A 20,681-nucleotide genomic window follows, 5' to 3' on the forward strand; every position below is an offset into this window, starting at 1 on the left:
ACAAAGGAGGGACATTGAGTTAAATAGCCTTAGTTAAAACTGATTCAGAGCCTTATTTCTAGTGCTCCAAACAGACAGGACTTTGTCTCCAAAGGCTGCCTCAGTCCTTCCTGGGAAGTTTTGGAAGGACATGGCCCAGTCTGTTTGTTTGTTCTGAGCAAAAAGTCAGATGTGAGCTTGTAACCATAGGGAAAAAAAGTCCTTGATGGCAAGGTTTGAAGGACAGCTCAGCATCCAGAGCCCTTGTTGGAGCTGGGGTGATCTTTGGTGAGCTTAGTTGAATGCATATAGGTTCTTTTATTGCTTTTAATATTTTCTCTATAATGTTTTTCCCTTGAGAATGAATTTTCTTGCTTAGCAAGAGTGGTATGGTAACTTATAACTGTGGCAATCACACTGTTTTCTGTCACTAAGGAGAAAAGTAAAGCAGGTTGGCTTAGGCAGTCTGGCTTGCTGGGGAATTCACAGTGTAGGTAGGGAAATGTGGAGCTGCAGAAAACCCCAGTCAAGAGGGAGAGAGATATACATCTCCACCCAAGAGAGGTGACAGCTGCAGAGCTGGAAACCTAAAAGCAGATGTTCTTGCTGGACCATACAGAGGGGTTGCAGGTTCAAAGGCCCTAAATGAGACAGACTCCACTCCCCTTGGAATTTCTCTGGAGTTTACTCTCAGGGACTTGCCTTAATCAACGCCCCCCACCCTCAGGTTTTAGTTCCCATAGGAGCTGTGGGAACCATCCCCCCTGGAGTAGAAAACAGTAATACATAAACCATTCATATAATGAAATTTAATATAATGGTCCCAAAGATACTGCATGGGGTTGCAATATCTATCACACTAGATCTCCTGAGTGTCTTATCTATTAGACCATGCCACCTCTCTAAAACATTATTCTTAAAACTTGAACACATTAGAGTTTTGATTTTCATGATAAAGTTACATAGAGTGGAAGGGAATGCAAAACATGGTCAAATTATTCATCAAAGCTGCTGAGAGAACTTTCTTTTCTCTAACATTCTCCCCAGGTGGCCTTCACCTCCTTGTTCTTCAGGCTGTACATGACGGGTTCAGCATGGGGATCACCACCGTGTAGAACACAGAGATCACCTGGTCTGCTCCCATGAGGAGGTGGAGCTGGGTCATAAGTAGATAAAGACCGTCGTGCCATAGTATATAGCCACGGCTGTCAGGTGAGAGGCGCAGGTGGTGAAGGCTTTGCGCCTGCCCCCTGAGGAGCGGATCCTGAGTATGGCAGCAGTAATATACAGATAAGAGAAGAGGATGATCAGTATGGTAGTCAGCTGTATGGAACCAGCAAAGATAGAAAGCAACATTTCATTGTTGTGAGTGTTGGTGCAGGACAGCCGCATGAGTGGAAGGATGTCACAGAAGTAATGATCGATTACATTGGGCCCACAGAAGGATAGCTGAAAGGTGCAGCTGGTAAACATGGTTGCATTTGCAACCCTATCCATGTATGAGCTAGCCAAGAGCCAGATGCAAGACCTCTTGGATATGAGGAGCCTATAGAACAGTGGGTTACAGATGGCCACATAACGGTCATAGGCCATCACCGCAAGGAATAAAGACTCAGCTGTGGCAAAGACAAAAAAAATACAGCTATGCAGCACATCCAGCATAGGAAATAGCCTTACTCTCCCTTGAGAAGCTCACCAGCACCCTGGGGGTGATGGATGAGGAATAGCCAAAGTCAACAAGTACCAGTTGCTGAGCAAGATATACATGGGGGTGTGAAATCGGGAGTCCCTCCAGATTAGGCCAATCATCCCCAAATTCCCCAGCAAGATGAGAACATAGATCACCAGAAATATGAGGAAGAGGGCAACCTGCAGTTCTGGATGGTTGGTGAATCCTGCAAGGATGAATTCAGTCACGGTGGTGTCATTTCCCCGGGCCATTGCTTCACACAGGCTTTGAAGGCAGACATACATGGGGGAATTTCTGTATAAATAAATACCAGTGTGAGGACCTGGAATTCCGTATGACCAATGACAGCATTTTAGTCCATTTGAGACCCTTGTTTGCTGAAAGTAAGAGTACTTTTACCCATGTGTGAGTAACTCATTCTTTCTCTTTCGAAGTGGACAATCTGCAAAGAACAACTATTAGCACAAAACTATAGCATAGTGCCGACTTGATTGCCAGAGGGTGAAGTTCACTGTTGCCTCAATTGAAAAACCTTTCCCTCCCCCCGCCTCAGCAGAAATCAAGGGAGTTTACATTAGAGCTGGGTGATTTTTGTTTTGTTTTGATTTGGTGGCTGACCTGAAAAATCCTAAAACAACAGCAACTTGTTCCCTCCTCCCCACCCAAAAAATCATTTACATGTCAGGATTTTACCCTCTGCTCCCTTGGAACCTGTGGAACTCCTTGCCTGAGGAGGTTGTGAAGGCTAGGACTATAACAGGGTTTAAAAGAGAACTAGATAAATTCATGGAGGTTAAGTCCATAAACGGCTATTAGCCAGGATGGGTAAGGAATGGTATCCCTAGCCTCTGTTTGTCAGAGGGTGTAGATGGATGGCAGGAGAGAGATCACTTGATCATTACCTGTTAGGTTTACTTCCTCTGGGTCACCTGGCATTGGCCACTGTCAGCAAACAGAATACTGGGATGGGTGGATATTTGGTCTGACCCAGTACAGCCATTCTCATGTTCTTATGGTTTTTTTTTAAAGTTAAATCTAACACATTTTTTTAAATAAATTGTCATTTCCAAACAAAAACTTGAAACACATTGTTTCAAAAATGTCAAAATGAAATATTTCACCTTTTCTTATTTTTTTCCTCCCTGAAACCGTTCGCTGAATTTGACACAAGTCTGCCAGAAGCTTTGGGTGATGCAAACCTGCATTTTTGGGTGAATAAATTATTCAGAACAATGGGAAAGGTACAAAATTTTCCTGATCACCAGGTAAGGATGACCAGATGTGCTCTTGTCTTGCTAGGGTCAGAGCATCAGGGGATTAGAATCTACTCTAGTATTTTAATCACAAAAGGGATTAAAGACCAACTTATTTTAAATGCTAAATTCTCCTGTGATACTTTCCAGGAGTATCAAGGGCTGAGGCACCTCAGCACCACTTACCCTTAGCATGAGGAAGTCTTGTCCATGTTGGCTCTAGACCTGAATTCACCAGTCTGCAGCAAGACAAGTGCAGCCTTCCAGGCCTCTGCAGGCCTCGCTTTCTCTGTGCGGGTTACCTCTAGACAGACACCAACCCCGTCAAATCTTCTGAGTATCTCTCTGGTGTACTCAGCCCCTGTTCCACTGAACACGCCCAGAGCTCTCAGCCTCACTATTCCCAAAGAAATTGTACATAGCAGCTTGCAAGACACACCTTAGGATCACCACACTACTTAACACACAGCACTTAGATATATAGAAAACAAGAATAAGTTGATTATCAAAAAACAGAGATTCAAGTGATAGAAAGTAAGATAATTGGAAACAGTTACTTATAAAACAAAATCATAACATGCTTCCTAGAGCCTAAACTTAACTAACAAGGCACAACAACGTCAAAAGACAGGCATCAGAGCTTCAATCCATACCTTTTTTAGTCACTAAAAATGATGGTTTTAATAAAGACTCTCTGGATTTATGGCTTATTACAATGATCTGTAACCCGCTAATCCTGGTTTTGTACTTTTTGCAGAGGTGTTAATAAGCCACTGCACCTTGAATGGTCTCTTACAATATGCATTAACTCCTTATGCTAAACAAGGTATTCTGTGTACAACAGAAGTTGGTCCAATAAAAGACGTTATCTCATCTGCCTCGTCTCTCAAAGTGTTCCCCTATTACCCACAAGATAGCTTAGCCCAGGTCTTCCTCAGGATTTTCAAGCAGTTTGGCGGAGATCCCTTCTCAAAATCAATCCCGCTAGCAGCTTGTCTTCACAGGTTGAAGGAATAACTGGGGGTTAATCTGCATCCCAGCAGTAGTTTCAAAGATAGATTCTTACCCTTACACAAGTTACCCATGTTTTTTTCCCTGCAGCTTCCATCATTTATTGATTAGCATTTTGCTCAGGCTGCAAATGGTGTCCATACAGTAATTAATTTGCACATGACCAGTTACAGTGAGATAAGTATCTCTTCCCCTCTGACTGCCAGGAATATGTGGATTACTTTTTGGTGACCTGTGTTAACTCACAAACCTAGAGACCCTATTTTTTTGTATATATACGTAAGTCTTCACATATTTTACATACATACATTAAACTGAATGATTATGACGACCAGTGGGGCCCAGGCTTTCATTAGAAACCTTACATGGCAATATTTGGTGGACTAGTGTGTTGATATCAGACTCAGGGGTTTCCGTGTATATCTATGTGCCCTCTGCTAGTTGGTATCAAGAGATCCTTGGGTCACATTTCCCTCTTGGCCAAGTCTAGTAACTTCAGAATAACTCTTTTGGAAGATTATTTCTGTGACCCTTACAATCCCAGTATGGTGTTGCCAGGGCTAACACTGTTGCTTTGCTGTGAATGATCCCTGTGGTAAATTCTGGTGCATCCTTCTGGAAATCTCATAGGAATTATTAATCTCTACCCAATGCCGGGCAGTTGCAGAACCAGTAAAGCTGAGAAGGTGAACTGGGATTTATACACTACTCATTGGGATCCCACAAGGTGGCCTCTTACAAGGGGGCAAGAGGAGAAAGGAGTCAGAGTTTGGGAGGACGGTTAATAACAACAGCACATGAAATGAATAAAAAGTGTTTTGCTGTTCTCTGCAGTGCCATCCCTCTCCCTAGACACAGCCCAAGCCCAGGATACAGCCTAGCAACACAACAATTTAGCTGCTGTGTGCTGCTCCTTAGATTCTGGATGTAGCAGCTTCAGCTGAAGGGGTCATGTCCTCCATAAGTAGCTCTCTGATCAGTTAGGAAATTTTAGGTCAAAATTATACCTTCAACCCAATTTTCCAGTGGATCATTAGCTTTTACTTGCTGTTCGCAATAGGTTTTTACTTTTCTTTCCCCGCTAGTGCTACACCCAGACAAAGCAAACCTACCTGCGTGAGGATGAATAATTTATGTGATAGCTCCAAGGAAGTCCCATCTGGAGGAAGGGCAGGGGGCTGATTTATATTCTCTTACAGGCCATTGGGACTGTAAGTTTCTCCAAACTTGGACTGTCGGATAGACGAAGGAGCTTCAGCTATCTTCATGTTGCTGGGGCCAAGTATCTTTGTGGAGAAGTAATTTGTATAATGCCCTGTGAGGCCGCTGTGGTGCATGTTGGTAATTGGCCCAGTGGGTCCATTGGTCGCTGAAACTGAATGATTCAAAGCACTGGGGATGGAATATGGAGACTTTTCAGTTCTCGGTGTTGTTCAGATTGTGCAGATTGGATGACTCAAGAGATTGGGAATTATCTAACAGTTCAGGCTACGTTGTGCTTTGATCACCCGCTCTGTGTAAGGGGCAGTGCTTAACTATACCACCTCAAGAGGAGGTCAGGGATTGAATTGTGACTCAGGTGCCACAGCTGGTAGCTACCATCATCTATGATGATTCGTTGGGACATAGGGGAAGAGGCAATGCTCTGCCAACTTTCCACCCACCCGTGTGTCAGCTGTGCAGCCCACACTTTCCCCATAGCATCCCCTACATAGGGTGAAGTCTGTGGGGTCCTGCTCCTCCTTATATGTGAATGACCCCCATGTAGACAGGCCAGGCTCTGGCTCTCAGAATGTATGTCTGTTTTGTTTAAGCATCCAAAGCTTTTCTGTGCAAAGCAAACAACTGGAATCTATAACACTGGGCTGGCAATGAGCAAGACGTGGGTGGTAAACACCTACTTTCTCATGAGAGTCCCAGCACCTCTGTTCTTGGTCTTAGTTGGACACTGAAAACACTAAGGCCACATCTACTCTGACAATTGAAAGACAAAACTTTTGTTGTTCACAGGTACTTAACCTCCCCCCCACGCAAAAGACAAAAGTTTGCCTGTGTGAATGACCGCATTGTTGGCAGGAGCGCTCTCCTGTCGACAATGCAAATCCCACTCATTGGGGGTAGAAGTGTTTTGTTGGCAAAAGTGCCGACCAACAGCGTTCACCCTGCCCAACTTTTAGCAACCCAGCTGTGTCACTAAAAGCTGTGTAGTGTAGACATAGTCTAAGGCATAAAAATATATGTGAATGTTTCAGAATCTTAAACCAACTCATGCCTGAATGTGGGACTTGAAGAAGAGGTGGGATCTATGGGGGGGATTAATGGTTTGTTCTGGATGGGGGGGTTGGAACAAGTTCATTCATATTCATAGGGAATATATATTTCTCTTTCTCTCCCTTACACACACACAGAGGAACTAAATGTCAGAATGACTTTTATTTTAGATTAAGGAAAACAACAAAACAAGAAAGAACAAATGTAAGTCCTCAGGTGAAAGCACAGTGTGTGCATGTCTTTGTCCTCAGTCACATGATGCATCACCTCTGCGTTACAAAATAGCCACTGGGTGACCCCAACTTTCTCCCAGTCCTAGATTTCCCCCCACCAAATGTGTATTCTGTATTGCACTGTCCAGCCTTGTCCTGCACAACTCCGATAACAAAGGTCTCTGTTGTCCCTGTAAGGAAACAATATGCAACAACTTGCCATCCTAAATGGAGTTACCCACACAGTTCACAACACTGTATTAATTTTGATACAAGAACAAAAAAAGTTTATTTAACTGCAAAGACATAGATTTTAAGTGATGACAAGTAATAAGGTGTTAAACTCAGAAATGGTTATAAGAAAAATAAAGATAAAAGACTTTCTCAACTTATCAAACCAGCCTTGGTGTAAAGTGGAGTTCTTACCACAAGTTCCCATAATCACTGCTGTCTAAGTTTCAGATCTCAATCTGTACCCAAATCCATAGCCAGTTTTTGGTGGTGGTTGTCATTGTCTTAGGCAGAAAAGAAAGAGATGGACAGGGAGAGAGCTTGGGAGTATTGGTGCCCCTCACTTTTATAGTTTAGCCACCCTTTGAAATTCTAGCCTTGGAATCCCTATCCTTAGAAACTTATTAGGACTTTTAAAGTAATAGTTCTGTAGATTTTGTCACCTACCATCCATGGAAATAGCCTTTGATATGTGTTTAGCTCTATTTTCTTTTCAAAATATTTACAACCTCTCAAAGAAGTCTGTTGTAAGTCTTGGACACATTCCTCAAGGAATATCTAACTTTCAGGGAAGAGATATGGAGAAGTGTGGCAATGGGCACTAATGCTTGTGATGATACAAGCCTCAGTCCCATTCACATACCACCAATGTATTGGCTTTGGACTTTTGTTCTCCTGTAAAGTCGATGTCATTACAGTTATTTCCATGTTAACTGTTTCAACTTCACTGAAGAATATGCACATGGAAGAGGTGAAGAGGGACTGAGAAAAGGTTAAATGGAACCACAAAAATCTGCAGTTAGGTGAAGAGGATAGATCTTTTGGTCAAGCAAGTAATTTTGGTAACAATATTCTCTTCTCTGAAATTTTGACCGGAGAGAGAAATTTCCACATCTATGTGTTTAAGATTTATGTTGCTGTGTAAATCAAGAGTGAAACTCCTTTAATGCTGCTGCAATGGTTATCACTATCAGCTCTAATCACAGCAATCTGTGTTCAAATCTCAGTGAGAACTACAGGTTTTGTACGATTATTTCATTCAGAGAGAAGGTCAAGGGTTTTTTCTTTAAACAAATGTCTAATGTAGGGCCCTGGGTTCATATTTAGTCACACAAATAACTGGCCTGATTAACAAAATGCTGCGAATCCAGAAGATAACATAGATTTTTTGTTTCCTTGTGCCAAAACCATGTCTTTCTAAGTGTTCTGGTGAACATCCTAAAACACTGTCAATAATAAAGTAATATGCTGTTGCAAGTTATTTTCATGTTTAATCATTGCAGGACTTCACTGAAATCAGCTTTTTAATTATACTCAAGGAGTATGTATTATTTTTAAAACACTAGGATTTCTAGTGTATTCTAAATAACCATTGTAACAACTTTCCTAGGGTTGTGGTGGATTCTCTGCCACTGGAAATTTTTCAATATTTTTTTTTCTAAATATGCCGTTGTTAACATCAGAATTAATTGCTTAGGTTCTACAGCTCTGACTAGCTTCCTGTGATAGATGGGAGGCCAAGCTACATGAGCTCATGGTCCCTTCTCCCCTTAAAATGTATGAATAAATTCCATTGTATTCCATATAGATTCTTGTACACCCTTGCTCCACTTGGGCTCTAAACATCTTGATAAGTTCATTAAACAACATGACTAACATCTATCATATGTGGATTGTTCTCTCTCTTTCATCATTTAACCATAACTGCTGTACCAGATCAGATCACTGTTTCTTTTGTCTGGAAGTCACCACTCACAGCTGCTCGAGAGGAAGGTGAAAGAAAGGAACAACCCGTTGGCGAATTATGAAATAAGATGCTCCTAGGAAAAGATTCTACCTAAACTCAGTCAGTAATTGGGTGTCTGGAACATTTTTCATAGTGGGGGTGCAGAAAGCCAGCCCCCTTACCCCTGTCCCCCCCACCACTCCCCAGAACTAGGGCTAGAAGCAGGGCTATGTCTCCTGGAGTGAGTGACCCAGACAAAGGTGAGGGGCTGAGGCTGGTGCCATAGCTGGAGACGGACGTGGGGCCGGCAGCCAGGACTTCAGGGTGGGGCAGAATCCGGAACCTGGGGCACAAGCCTGACAGTGGAGCCCCAGGCATGGGAGTGGCTGCTGGGACCCCAGGCAGAGATCTTTTTTCTGACACCATACTTCCTAGCAGGGAAGTGTCTGGCCATCACGGTCCTGCTGCAAATTACTCAATATCATCTCAGATTCTGTGTAACTACTTCAGATGTTCTAGACCTATTGCTTATGTCTGTGCATGCTTAAATCTAACAAATCGTAGTTTTAGATAAGAGCACACTTACTTGTATGAATCTTTCTTCAGACAGAATTGCTGTGTTGCCATTGATTTATTCCTGACATTGCCTGGGGTGAAACAGTTAAGTTACCACTGCTTTGGGTTCTGAAAACCCTGGGTAACAGTTGAAATGTCATGCATTTTTAATTTCAATCAATAAAACAAAATTTGTTAGGGAAAAATAATAATTTCCTTCTGTCACGGTTCAGGGCAACTGCCCCTGTACTCTCCCTCTATGGTCCAGAAAGTGCCCCAATTCAGAATTCTGACTCCCCACCTGTCACCTCTCTTGGGGTATGTCTACACTACCCGCCAGATCGGCAGGTAGTGATCGATCTATCAGGGATCAATTTATCGTGTTTAGTATAGACATGATAAAACCGATCCCTGATCATTCTGCTGTCAACTCCAGAACTCCACTGCGGCGAGAGGGGAAAGCGGAGTCGATGGGGGAGTGGCAGCGGTCAACTTGCCGCCGTTCTCACGGCCAGGTAAATCGACCTAAGATACTCCGACTTCAGCTACTTGAAGTTGTGTATCTTAGGTTTACACACACCCCCAATGTAGACCTAACTTTGGATGTGTAGAAGTCTCTCTCCCCTTTCTGACTGAAATTTTCCAGGCTGTAAAGTTCCCTGCCTATACTGTGAATTCCCTAGCAATGAGATTCCATGAGCCAGCCTGCTCTACTTGTCTCCTCAGAGATAGAAAACAGTGTAATTGTCACAGTTATCACACAGATCTTTCTAAGCAAGCACATTTATTCTTAAAGTAAAAGTTTTACACAGAAAACAAATTAAAATGATAAAAGAACCTCCACACCCACTAAAAAGTTTCCCATATATCACTGCCCCCACCCTCTCAACTCCAGTAAGATCTTTGGCAGGTGAAGTCCTTCCAACTCTTCCCTAAATACTGAGGGCCCTCCTCTTGGACAGAAGTCCTGTACATTTGCTGGATCAGGAAGGAGGCCCTGAGTCAGTTTAAACTCAGGTTATTGACCCAAAAGCCCATTTTGTCTGATCTGTGAAGAATCTGAGAGAATTTGTCTAATTACCTCCCTCTGGAGCATTGTGGTCTCCTCTGCCATTCAATTCCATATATTCACTGGCCTACAATGTTACATACACTTATTACAGTGAGATCTCCCAAAAATATGGCAGGAAATTGCCATAACTGTCAGATATTCCCCTTGCCCTGTTTTTATATTTGTAACAGTTAGTGATCTGTGATATGCAAGAAATTAGACTATCTGATAGTTGCCTTCTGGCCTTAAACTCTACCGATTAGTCTTTTATTATTAATTATTAATTATTATTATTATTTATTTGACAAACATAGTAAAATACTCCAGAGAGTTTGCAATTAGATCCCCGTGTATCCTGCTCCAGTATTCAACCTTCATTGTTACTGTTCTTATTTGTATTAAAATGAGCCTCTAGGAGCCCACCAGTACCCCATTGTGATGGGTGCTGTACATATAGACACAACAGAGAGACAGCCCTTGCCCCAAAGGTTTCCAGACTAAGAAGGGAGACAACAGACGTTGCAGACAGATGGGGAAGTATGAGAAAACAGACACAATACTGGGCAGTTGTCTCAATAAAACTGTGGCCTAATCGTTATCAAGTTTCTGGAGACTGTGAGACCAAACATGAGTTTTCAGGAGGGACTGGAAGGAGGAGAATGAGAAAGTGTTGTGAATATTTATAGGGCACTCCTCCCAAGTGTGAAGGACATGGGAGGAAAGCACAATGATTCTTGTCTGAAAATTTAACATGTTGGTGACAGAAGCTGGGCTTACTGGCCAATCTGGGGTGAATGGTGGCCTTTCAATAGTGAATGGTGATAGGGTCAGCTGGGATAGATTGTGAAGAGTCTTGAAAGTGAAGAAAGCATAGAGAAAGGGGAGCCAGTAAACGGAGACTGAGAAAGGGATGACACAGTCAAACCAATGGGCTAGGGAAATGATCTTTGCAGGAGCAATCTGAATGGATATGAAACATTCACATAAAGATTCTGACACATCAGAAAAGGGCAGACAAATAAACAGACAGGTTTTTAGAGTGCTTATACACGAATGCTAGAAGTCTAAATAATAAGATGAGTGAACTAGAGTGCCTCAGGTTAAAGGAGGATATTGATATAATAGGCATCACAGAAACCTGGTGGAGCAGGGACAATCAATGGGACACAATCATTCCGGGGTACAAAATATATCAGAAGTACAGAACAAGTAGTGCATGGGAAGGGGAAAGGCACCATATGTGAAAGAAAATGTAGAATCAAATGAAGTAAAAATCTTAAATGAATCCACATGTTCCATAGAATCTCCATGGATAGTAATTCCATGGTCTAAGAAGAATATAGCAGCAGGAGTCTTTTATCGACCACCTGACTAAGACAGTAATAGTGACAATAAGACACTAGGGGAGATTAGAGAAGCTATCAAAGTAAAGAACTCAATTATAGCAGGGCATTTCAATTATCCCCATATGAAAGGCAGAGACAAAATTTCTCGATGCTTTAAATGACTGCTTCATGGAGCAGCTGGTATGGGAACCCACAAGGGGAGAGGCAATTCGCGATTCACCAAAATGGTCTGCAGATATAAAATGGATATCTGTGGAGTTGCAGGGTTCTAATTAAAGGAACCAGTTATGGATCTATTTTCCAATATATGTCACTTTTTGCACCATCTGAGGTGAATGACCCTGTGAGCATCTGATCAGGATTTGGGGGATGGGAGGAGAGAATGGGCCAGTTCTCTCAGAAACAAAGAAAAAAGGAGGAAAGAAAATACCCAGTAGTTAGAGCAATAACTGGACACAACACATCTTTGTGTGGCTATCCCTAGGAGACCTGAAGGTATTAATGATCCCATCCATGTTTGCCCTGAACTGCAGAACTTTGGGGTTCCCCAAGGATTCCATCCCCAAATGCCACTGAAATAACTTTGTAAACAAGGCTTCCAAACATTCTGCTTTGCAGTCAAGAGTAACAGATGTCTCCCTCCTGCAGGTAGGTTTAATTGCTCTGGTTCTGATGAAAATGGAATAAATATTCTCTTTTGGTTCTGGCAATTTGAATTAATTCTGATTCAGAGCCAAATCTCATGGAGATCAGATTTATTGCCTCTAGAGGTCCTGATATTTCAAGAAGGCTGTATCCTCAGCTGGTGTCAGTTGCCTAACTCCACTAAAGCCAATTTTCCATTTACATGTGCTGACGATCTGGCTCGTTAGAACAGAGCAGTAACACTGCTATGGAAAAGCTTGAGACTCACTTTCCATTGGCTTTAAAATCCACAGCCTTACTCAGACTTGAAAACAGCTGATCCTCATGGAGGTCCAGGATAGGTTTAATGGACTAAATTTGGAGTCGTGTGTGCAAGGGAGAGCCCCTTGAAAAGTCACAGGATATCAGAATTGTGCAGTTCTCATCATGTTATTTTATCAATGCCCTGGACACACTAGGGCTCTGATTCTCCCTAGACTGTTATCTTCTTGGGGTTGATCCCAGCTAAAGTCTGGCACCCACTGCCCCTAAAAAATGCACATTTGGCTTCCCAAGTGCCAACCACCTTCCACATGGAGACCTGGCAGGTTCCAGTCTTAAAATCCCTCTAGGTAGGTTTTGCCCCCTGGATTAATGGCTCGTGCTAGTTTGCTGGATCAAAACAAGGGCTTCTCAGTTAATTTAAATTCAGCTTTTGTACACCATGCCTGCTTTTGTCATTTTTGTCATGACATATGTATGGGACCAAACTCTCAGTAGGCATAACGTACGTCTAATGACGATGCTCTGTTTGTATGTAATTTTGTCAGTTGTTCCTTAGAAGCCCACTGCCCCTCTGAGGGAAGGAGCATTTCAAAAGTTATCCAAGGTAAACTTGCATGTGCACTGAAGGCAGAACAACCAGGTGGCTCAAGATGACTGGATCCCAGGGCCCACCTTGCTCTGGGATTTTTGACTCCTGGCTTTGGCAGACTTCTACTCTTGTGTGTTGTGTACGTATGACAAGGAGGAAGGTGGAGAGGAGAGCTGAACTGCATCTGTGTGTGTGCATGTGGTGGGAGGGAAAGCTTGGAGCAGCCAGGTCTTTTGGGGGATGGTCACAGCAATGGTTGTGCTGGAGGGTTGGGTTTCAGAGCAGTGGTAGAGGAATGTGTGTGGGGTGGTGTCCACTGTGCAAACATTAGGGTTTTGAAAACTGGGTTCAATGACTAGAGCTCTGAAGAAGAACTTGCTTTTGAACAATGTAGGGTTTTTATTTTCCTATGATCCCTTAATGCATAAGGGAAGCACTTGAACGATTACCTAGAGAGGTGGTGGAATCTCCTTCCTCAGAGGTTTTTAAGATCAGGCTTGACAAAGCCCTGGCTGGGATGATTTAGTTGGGAATTGGTCCTGCTTTGAGCAGGGGATTGGACTAGATGCAACCCTAATATTCTTTGATTCTGATTAGTTCCCTCAAAAAACTACTATTAAGCCAGGAGAGGGGTGCCTGTGTGTGGATTGCTAGGAGAGAGAGTCACATAAATCCAGGCGGAAGGGAGGTGCCTATCTGTGAGGAAGGGGCAGTGCTTAGGAAATCAGTGGGTCCTATTGGCAAGCTTAGGAGTCTCCCCACCTGGCATCATGTTGGCTGTGGTGGAATGCATTTTAAGGTGCCTCTCTGTCCCCATTCATTGTACAGGGAGATTGTGGAAGCTCCTTCACTGGAGGTTTTCAAAAAGAGACTAGAGAGTCAGATGCATGATTTGGGCACAACAAATCCTGCCACTTGTCAGGCGGTAAGACTCGATGACCCTTGCAGTCCCTTCAACCACCACGGTTCTATGATTCTGCAGGGAGGTACGTAACTCAGCTTTCTGGATTGCAATGCTGTGCTTGTGTTTGTTTAGGCACCTAAAAGTTAGATGCCATGATGCTTGGAGCTGCACTGCCTGAGTCCCTTCATGGATTCCAGCCAATGAGACTTAAACACAGGGGCCAGATGATCATCCCCACAGACATGCTGAGTAGCATCATATCCCACCATTGCTCCCATCGAAGTGAATAGCACCACCGGCCAGCTGGGATAAGTTTGCTGCTCAGTTGAGAAAAGGTATCGGATCTGGTGCTCTGAGTGAAGGAACATTTTTTTTCTTCTTCAGAAGGGCAAGGCTGTAAAACAGAGCTTGTGATAAACATGGCTGTGCAACTTTAATAGCTGAGTCACCGTGGTAATCTGAGGAGTGGGTCTCGAGCAACAGGGTCAGTTTTCTGGCGGGATCTAGTTTATTGTGACATCAGGAGCTCAGGAGTGTGAACAGGGGTCAGGCTACTTGTGCACAAATGCTAGAGGCTCTGCATGGAATGCTGGGGAGCCTCAGGCTGCTGAATAAAGGTCTCTTTCCTGCAACTCCCTGCTTGCCCACATCACCTATTGCTAATGAAACAAGTAGCCTGGCTCCATAACAGACAGTGCAGAAGCACCCACGCCTCAGAGATGTTCACACACCAAGTAGTACTTTGCCCTGCAAAAAGTCTCATTGCCCAGGGGTCTCACTAACTGATGTTGGGGATTGTATCAGAATCTGACCCTGGAAATGACATTATGTAGATGGGTGGGTTATCAGAACCAAAGATTGAACTTGTCCCTGTGGCTTCAAGAGCCTGAGCCACCACTCCCTGAGCTAGAAAACCTAGCTTGAAGCCGGTGGTGGACTCTGAACACTCCATGTATTTCAGACAGTAGAGGGAAACAGATATTCATGGTGGGTATGAGGTTTATGGATTTCTGAGATAGTTCCACAGCCTAGAGTTAATGCTTTGTTGAAAGTGACAGAGTTTGAGGTGTTTGTATACAGCCCTTGTCATAAACAGATAGCTAAGAGTTAATGCCTCTTTTACCTGTAAAGGGTTAAGAAGTTCACCTAGCCTGACACCTGACCAGAGGAACCAATGGGGGAACAAAATGTTTCAAAAGGAAGGAGGGAAGTTTCCTTTGTTTAGTCAGTTTCAGTTTCAGCCAGAGTGAAAAAGATCAAGGAACCAGCCTCTTATCAGAGTAGTAAGTTTTAGAAAGGAATAAATAGGTTTATGTTTATTTTTGTTTGTGACTTGTTTGGGTGCCATTAAGGGAAATATCAAATTGGATATTCTTGTGTGTATTAAGATTTCTGCCCAGGGGAACATCCTGTGTTTTCAATCTATTGTCTGTGAGATATGCTGGTATGCTGTCTCCCAAAGAGTTTATATTTTTTCTTTCTTTTATCTTTCTTTTCTTTAATTAAAAGCCTTCTTTTTAAGAAACTGATTGATTTTTTCCTTGTTTTAAGATCCAAGGGGATTGGATCTGGACTCACCAGGAGTTGGTGGGGGAAAGGAGGGGGGATGGTTAAATTCTCCTGTGTTACGATCCAAGGGGTTGGATTGGCGTTCACCAGGGACTTGGTGAGGAAGTCTCTCAAGACTATCCAAAAAAGGGAGTTAGTTTGAGAGTGGTGGCAGCGAGACTAGATCTAAGCTGATAATTAAGCTTAGAAGTGTCCATGCAGGTCCCCACATCTGCACCCTAAAGTTCAGAGTGGGGAAGGAACCTTGATAGATGTGGGGACCCACATGAAAGACCCCCTAAGCATATTTCTATCAGGTTTGGTTAAAAAACTTCCCCAAGGCACAAATTCTTCCTTGTCCTTGGACGGTACCACTGCCACCACCAAGTGAGCTAGACAAAGATTCAGGAAAAGGACCACTTGGAGTTCCTGTTTTCCAAAAATATCCTCTCAAACTTGTTCATCCCCTTTCCTGGGGAGGCTTGAGAATAATGTACCAACCAAATAGATAACCAAGTTGAGCACAGACCAGACCCTTGTGTTTTTAGGAAACTAAAAACCAATCAGTTTCCTAAGAGCAGAACTTTATAATAAAGAAAAAAGCTAAAAGAAGCACCTCTGTAAAATCAGGATGGAAGGTAATTTTACAGGGTAATAAGATTTAATACACAGAGAATTCCCCTCTAGGCAAAACTTCAAAGTTACAAAAAACAGGAATAAACCTTCCTCTTAGCATCGGGAAAATTTACAAGCTAAAATAAAAGATAAGCTAACGCATTTCCTTGCTATTGCTTCCAATTTTTGAAATCTTGGATGCTTATTTCAGGTAGGGTTTTAGGAGATAGTTTTTCCAGCCCCGGTCACTCTCTGTCCAAGAAAGAACAACAAAGAGACCACAAACAAAACCTCCCCCCACCGATTTGAAAGGATCTCTTTCCCTTATTGGTCCTTTGGGTCAGGTGCCAACCAGGTTATTTGAGCTTCTTAACTCCTTATCGGTAATGGAGGGATTTTATGCTACCCTTAGCTGTATGTTTATGACAGCCCTCATCTGTCTCCTCTCTCAGTGTACTCCTCACTTTCTCACCTGCAGTGGAGAGTGCATCTGGGATAAATGGCAGAGAGGAATTGCACAGCAGTGACTGAGTTTGTCTTGTTGGGATTCACACAAAACCCAAAGCTGCAGGTCATCCTCCTTGTGATGTTTCTGCTGACCTACATGCTGATCCTAGTGGGGAACCTCACCTTGGTCACCTTAATCAGAACTGACTCCCAGCTTCATAACCCCATGTACTTTTTCATCAGCAACCTGGCCCTCTTAAATGTCAGCTACGCCACCATCATCACTTCCAGCATACTGATTACTTTAATATCAGTGAGAAAAGTCATTTTGTTCTCTGGGTGTGCTCTGCAATTCTTTTTCCTATGCATTGCATTGTCCTGTGAATGTTACCTCTTGGGTGTCATGGCGTACGATCGCTTCATGTCCATCTGTAACCCATTGCTCTACACTGTCGTCATGTCCAAGCGGTTTTGCATGCTACTGGTGCTGGGGTCCTACCTAGTGAGCTGCGTGAATGCAATTGTTCCAACTATATTTATATTCCATTTGTCCTTCTGCAACTAAAACGTCATCAACCATTTCTTCTGTGACGTGTCCCCAATCCTGAAACTGTCCTGCTCCGACACCCGCATTACAGACATTGTTCATTTCACCTGCGCCACTGTGGTGGTAACACCTACTATCTTGATTATCCTCATCTCCTATATATACATCGTGGTCACTATCCTAAGGATGAACTCTGCCAAGGGCTAACGCAAAGCCTTCTCCACCTACGCCTCCCACCTGGCAGCCATCACCATCTTCTATGGAACGGGCTCTTTCATGTATTTACGGCCCAGTTCAAAGTACCTCATGGACCATGACAAAATCATTTCCTTGTTTTATACCCTTGTGATTCCCATGTTGAACCCCCTGATCTACAGTCTGAGGAACATGGAGGTGAAAAAGGCCTTTACGAGGATGTTACACAGGAAGATTTATTCTCAGAGAATTTAAATGTTGGGAGTGGGTTTTTAACAGTAAACGGGAGGAGTGAGTTCTTTACATCTTTCTTTTTTTTTTTTTTTGTGGATAACCAACCCAGTGCATCTTGCACCAAAGGGGCAGGTTTTCTAAGGAGATCTGCACCAAACAGCTATGATTTTGCAACTCATCAAGTAGCCAGCTTCTCAGAGCTGCTCAGCTCCCAGTTAGGAATCATTTTGTGCTAAGGCCACATTGCCATCCCCAAGTGAAGGGCAGGCTGGTCCTGTGGTTCAGGCACTGGCCGAGGACATAGAAAACCTGGGTCTAATTTCTTGGTCCACAGTGACTTTCCTCTGTGACCTTGGGCAAGTCACTTAGCCTCTTTGTGCCTCTGTTCTCCAGCCTTACAATGGGGATGGTGGCACTACCTAGGGATGCTGAAAGGGGAGCAATGTTAAAGAAAAAGACAGTAAAATGCTCGGAAAGCTACTGATACAAGCAATAGGCATTATTATTACTATTTTTTTTATTAAATGTTTTAAAAGCATGAGCTGGGCCCTCTAATAATGAGGAGAGTGGCTGAAAAATCATTTATATTTCATAATAATAATGTATGTAGTTATTATTTGCCTTCTAGGTTTTGAATATTTGAGTTATTCAAAGCAGTGAATGTTTGGGTGAACGCTGGTCATGTTTAGAAGATTGCATTACAAGGTCTTACCCAGAGTTCAAGGCATGCCTCAATGAGCCACTTAGGAGCATTTCATCTCTTCCTTATACAGTACTAGTCCACTAATTTTGTACAACCTTCTACTTACTCACCAACAGCCTTTTCTGTTTCATGGATGGCCACATATAATTTACATCTGTCAAGGAGTGTGGGGGAGTCAGGGCCTTGCACCCCCGGCTTCCTGCAATTCACCATGACTCTCAGCCAGCCAGTAAAGCCAAAGGTTTATTTGGACGACAGGAACACAGTCCAAGACAGGTCTTGTAGGCACAGACAATAGGATCCTCCTCAATTAGGTCTATCTTGGGGTCCCAGGAGCACCACAGCCTATTGGGGGGTCAGAGCCCTGTCTGTGCTTCCATCCATTCCCCAGCCTTCTCCTGAAACTCTCTCACTCTCCTGCCTCTTCTTCCCCCAGCCTTTGTTCAGCTTCCTGGACAGAGGTGTCACCTGGCCTCTAACCCCTTCCTAGGTTCTCACATTACATGCTCTCTCCCATCCCCCAATGCAGACTGTCCTCCCAGGCCAACACTCCCCACTCAGCATTCACAGACCACAGTAAGAACAGCCCCAGTTCGTCACAACATCTGATAATTGTCTGGTCATCTATGCTAAAAGCTTTGTATGGGTTGTTTGTCTCAGGTTTCTAAGGATCACTTGACAAAATTACATACAAACAAAGAATCGTCATTAGACATAAGTTATGCCTACTGAGAGTTTGGTCCCATTCATAAGTCATGACAAAAAGACAAATGCAGGCACTGTGTTGAGACTATTGCATTAACTTTATAAATGTTTTCTGTATGTTGGTGATCAAAAACTCAAGAAACGTGACAACATCATAGACTGTCACATTAAGAGGTGCTCAGAAAATATTCATAGTCCTTTGTATTCAATAAGTGTTATATGTATTTGTGTGTTCTGGTTTCGCTGGGTGGGTTTCCCTTGGAATCTGGGTGAATAATGCAGAAGCTTTGTCCTTTGGAATAAGTGGCAGTGATTGGTTTTACCTGTTTTTGGAGGCCTGAAAAACAAAGAGAGCCTTTTGGGTACAAAGGCTGAATTTAAATTAACTGAGGGGCCCTTATTTTGATCCAGCAAACTGAATACAGCCCGGAGAAAACAGGTGAAACTTCATTAGCTCACCTTTATAAAAGAGGGGTTAGAACTCCCAAATGGACTGTCACTGAGATAATCTGTTCCAGAAACCAAATGGACAAGAGGGGAGATTGTCTGAGGAGGCCTGAGGGTCAGAGTCAGGAAATTTTGTTAGGGGAATTATTGGGGCGAGAGACTGATTTGGGGAGGACACTACTGTGCTTGCATAGGCTTTGAAGAAAGAGTCTGCAGGGGGCGGGATTATGTTTAAGAAGGTTCAGTTACAGAAATTACCTCAGTTGAAGACAGTGTCCCTGGATTCCTTGAGGAAAGCACAGATGGGGGTTACCCTGGAGAATGAGTTGACCTGGCAGAATGCAGCTCAGTCTGACAGCAGGAGGGTGCTGTAAAATAGGCCCAATCTATCATGGTGCCCTTGCTGGGACATTGAGGGGAAACACAGATGCAGTTGCCCTAAACTGTTACAAGTAAATGCCCATTATTTGTAGTAGGTTGTCTCTATAGGGATTTTTGCCTTAAGAATAAAACTGGGGGGAGGGATAGCTCAGTGGTTTGAGCATTAGCCTGATGAACTATGAGTTCAATCCTTGAGTGGGTCATTTAGGGATCTGTGGCAAAAAACTGTTGGGTGGTACTTGGTTCTGCTGTGAAGGCAGGGAACTAGACTTAATGACCTTTTTAAGGTCCTTTCCAGCTCTGTGAGATAGGTATATCTCCAGATAGGCAGGGCAATGTAGGGAATCTACTAGACCTGCCCTGAAACTCTATTCCCCAGGCCTGCCAGTGCAGAACCTCTCAGTGCTAAACTCACTCCATGGAATTGTAAAGGGTGTTACACAGACTCAGAGTACTAAGATTCCAGGATATAGCAAGTATTGATCAGGGTATCACATGTATCAATAATCAGCTTCAAATGTAAACATTTCCATCTCAACCCACATGACTCCAAATGCACATGGATGGATAATTCCCTTTTGAATTGCTTCAGGAGCACCTGGCCTGGATTAGGAGCTGGGAGGGAGCAACAGGCGATTACATCCCAAGCTATGATAGAAACCCAATATAAACATCTCTAAGCACAGATCCTTCTGGAGTTTCTTTCCTGGTGCTACAGGTATGTTGTATGGTGATGGCTTTACGTAGAACTAAATAAACTAATAGATGCATTTTTAATGTCATGCAAAGGTATAGTGATCTACCTACCTCTCTGTCTAGCTATAGTTTCAATAATAGAGAGAAAGAAGGATATAAAAGAGTTGGTAGGAATTACATTCCATGGGAAATTCAGACATTTTGAAATTTGTTTTCATTCCAAATTAAAAAATAAAAAGAAAAAACAATCCTACAAAATGAAATTTTTGGGGGCGAGGGGAAATTGTTTCAGGCCAAGCAAAATGTTCCATTTCAAAAAAATCAAACCAATTCATTTCAATGTCCATCTTCTTAATTTAAAGTTATGTTATAATATAATAAAAAATAAAGTACATTTGAAACTGGAAAAAAAATTGAAAAGAAAACTCAAAACATC

The 20,681-nt window shown here is 43.0% G+C and overlaps 1 protein-coding gene and 1 pseudogene across 1 annotated transcript; one reads left to right on the plus strand and one right to left on the minus strand.

Annotated features, from left to right (window-relative positions):
* Positions 1–1,140: 1,140 nt before the first annotated feature.
* Positions 1,141–1,920, minus strand: LOC115651225 (olfactory receptor-like protein COR9). Its single transcript, XM_030562175.1, is given in 3 exon segments — positions 1,141–1,630; positions 1,632–1,729; positions 1,825–1,920. Coding segments are annotated over 3 exon segments (684 nt in total).
* A 14,469-nt stretch (positions 1,921–16,389) lies between these two features.
* LOC115651226 lies at positions 16,390–17,334 on the plus strand (annotated as a pseudogene).
* Positions 17,335–20,681: the final 3,347 nt, after the last annotated feature.

Source organism: Gopherus evgoodei, chromosome 4 (assembly GCF_007399415.2).
Source record: "Gopherus evgoodei ecotype Sinaloan lineage chromosome 4, rGopEvg1_v1.p, whole genome shotgun sequence".
Lineage (NCBI taxonomy): Eukaryota > Metazoa > Chordata > Testudines > Testudinidae > Gopherus > Gopherus evgoodei.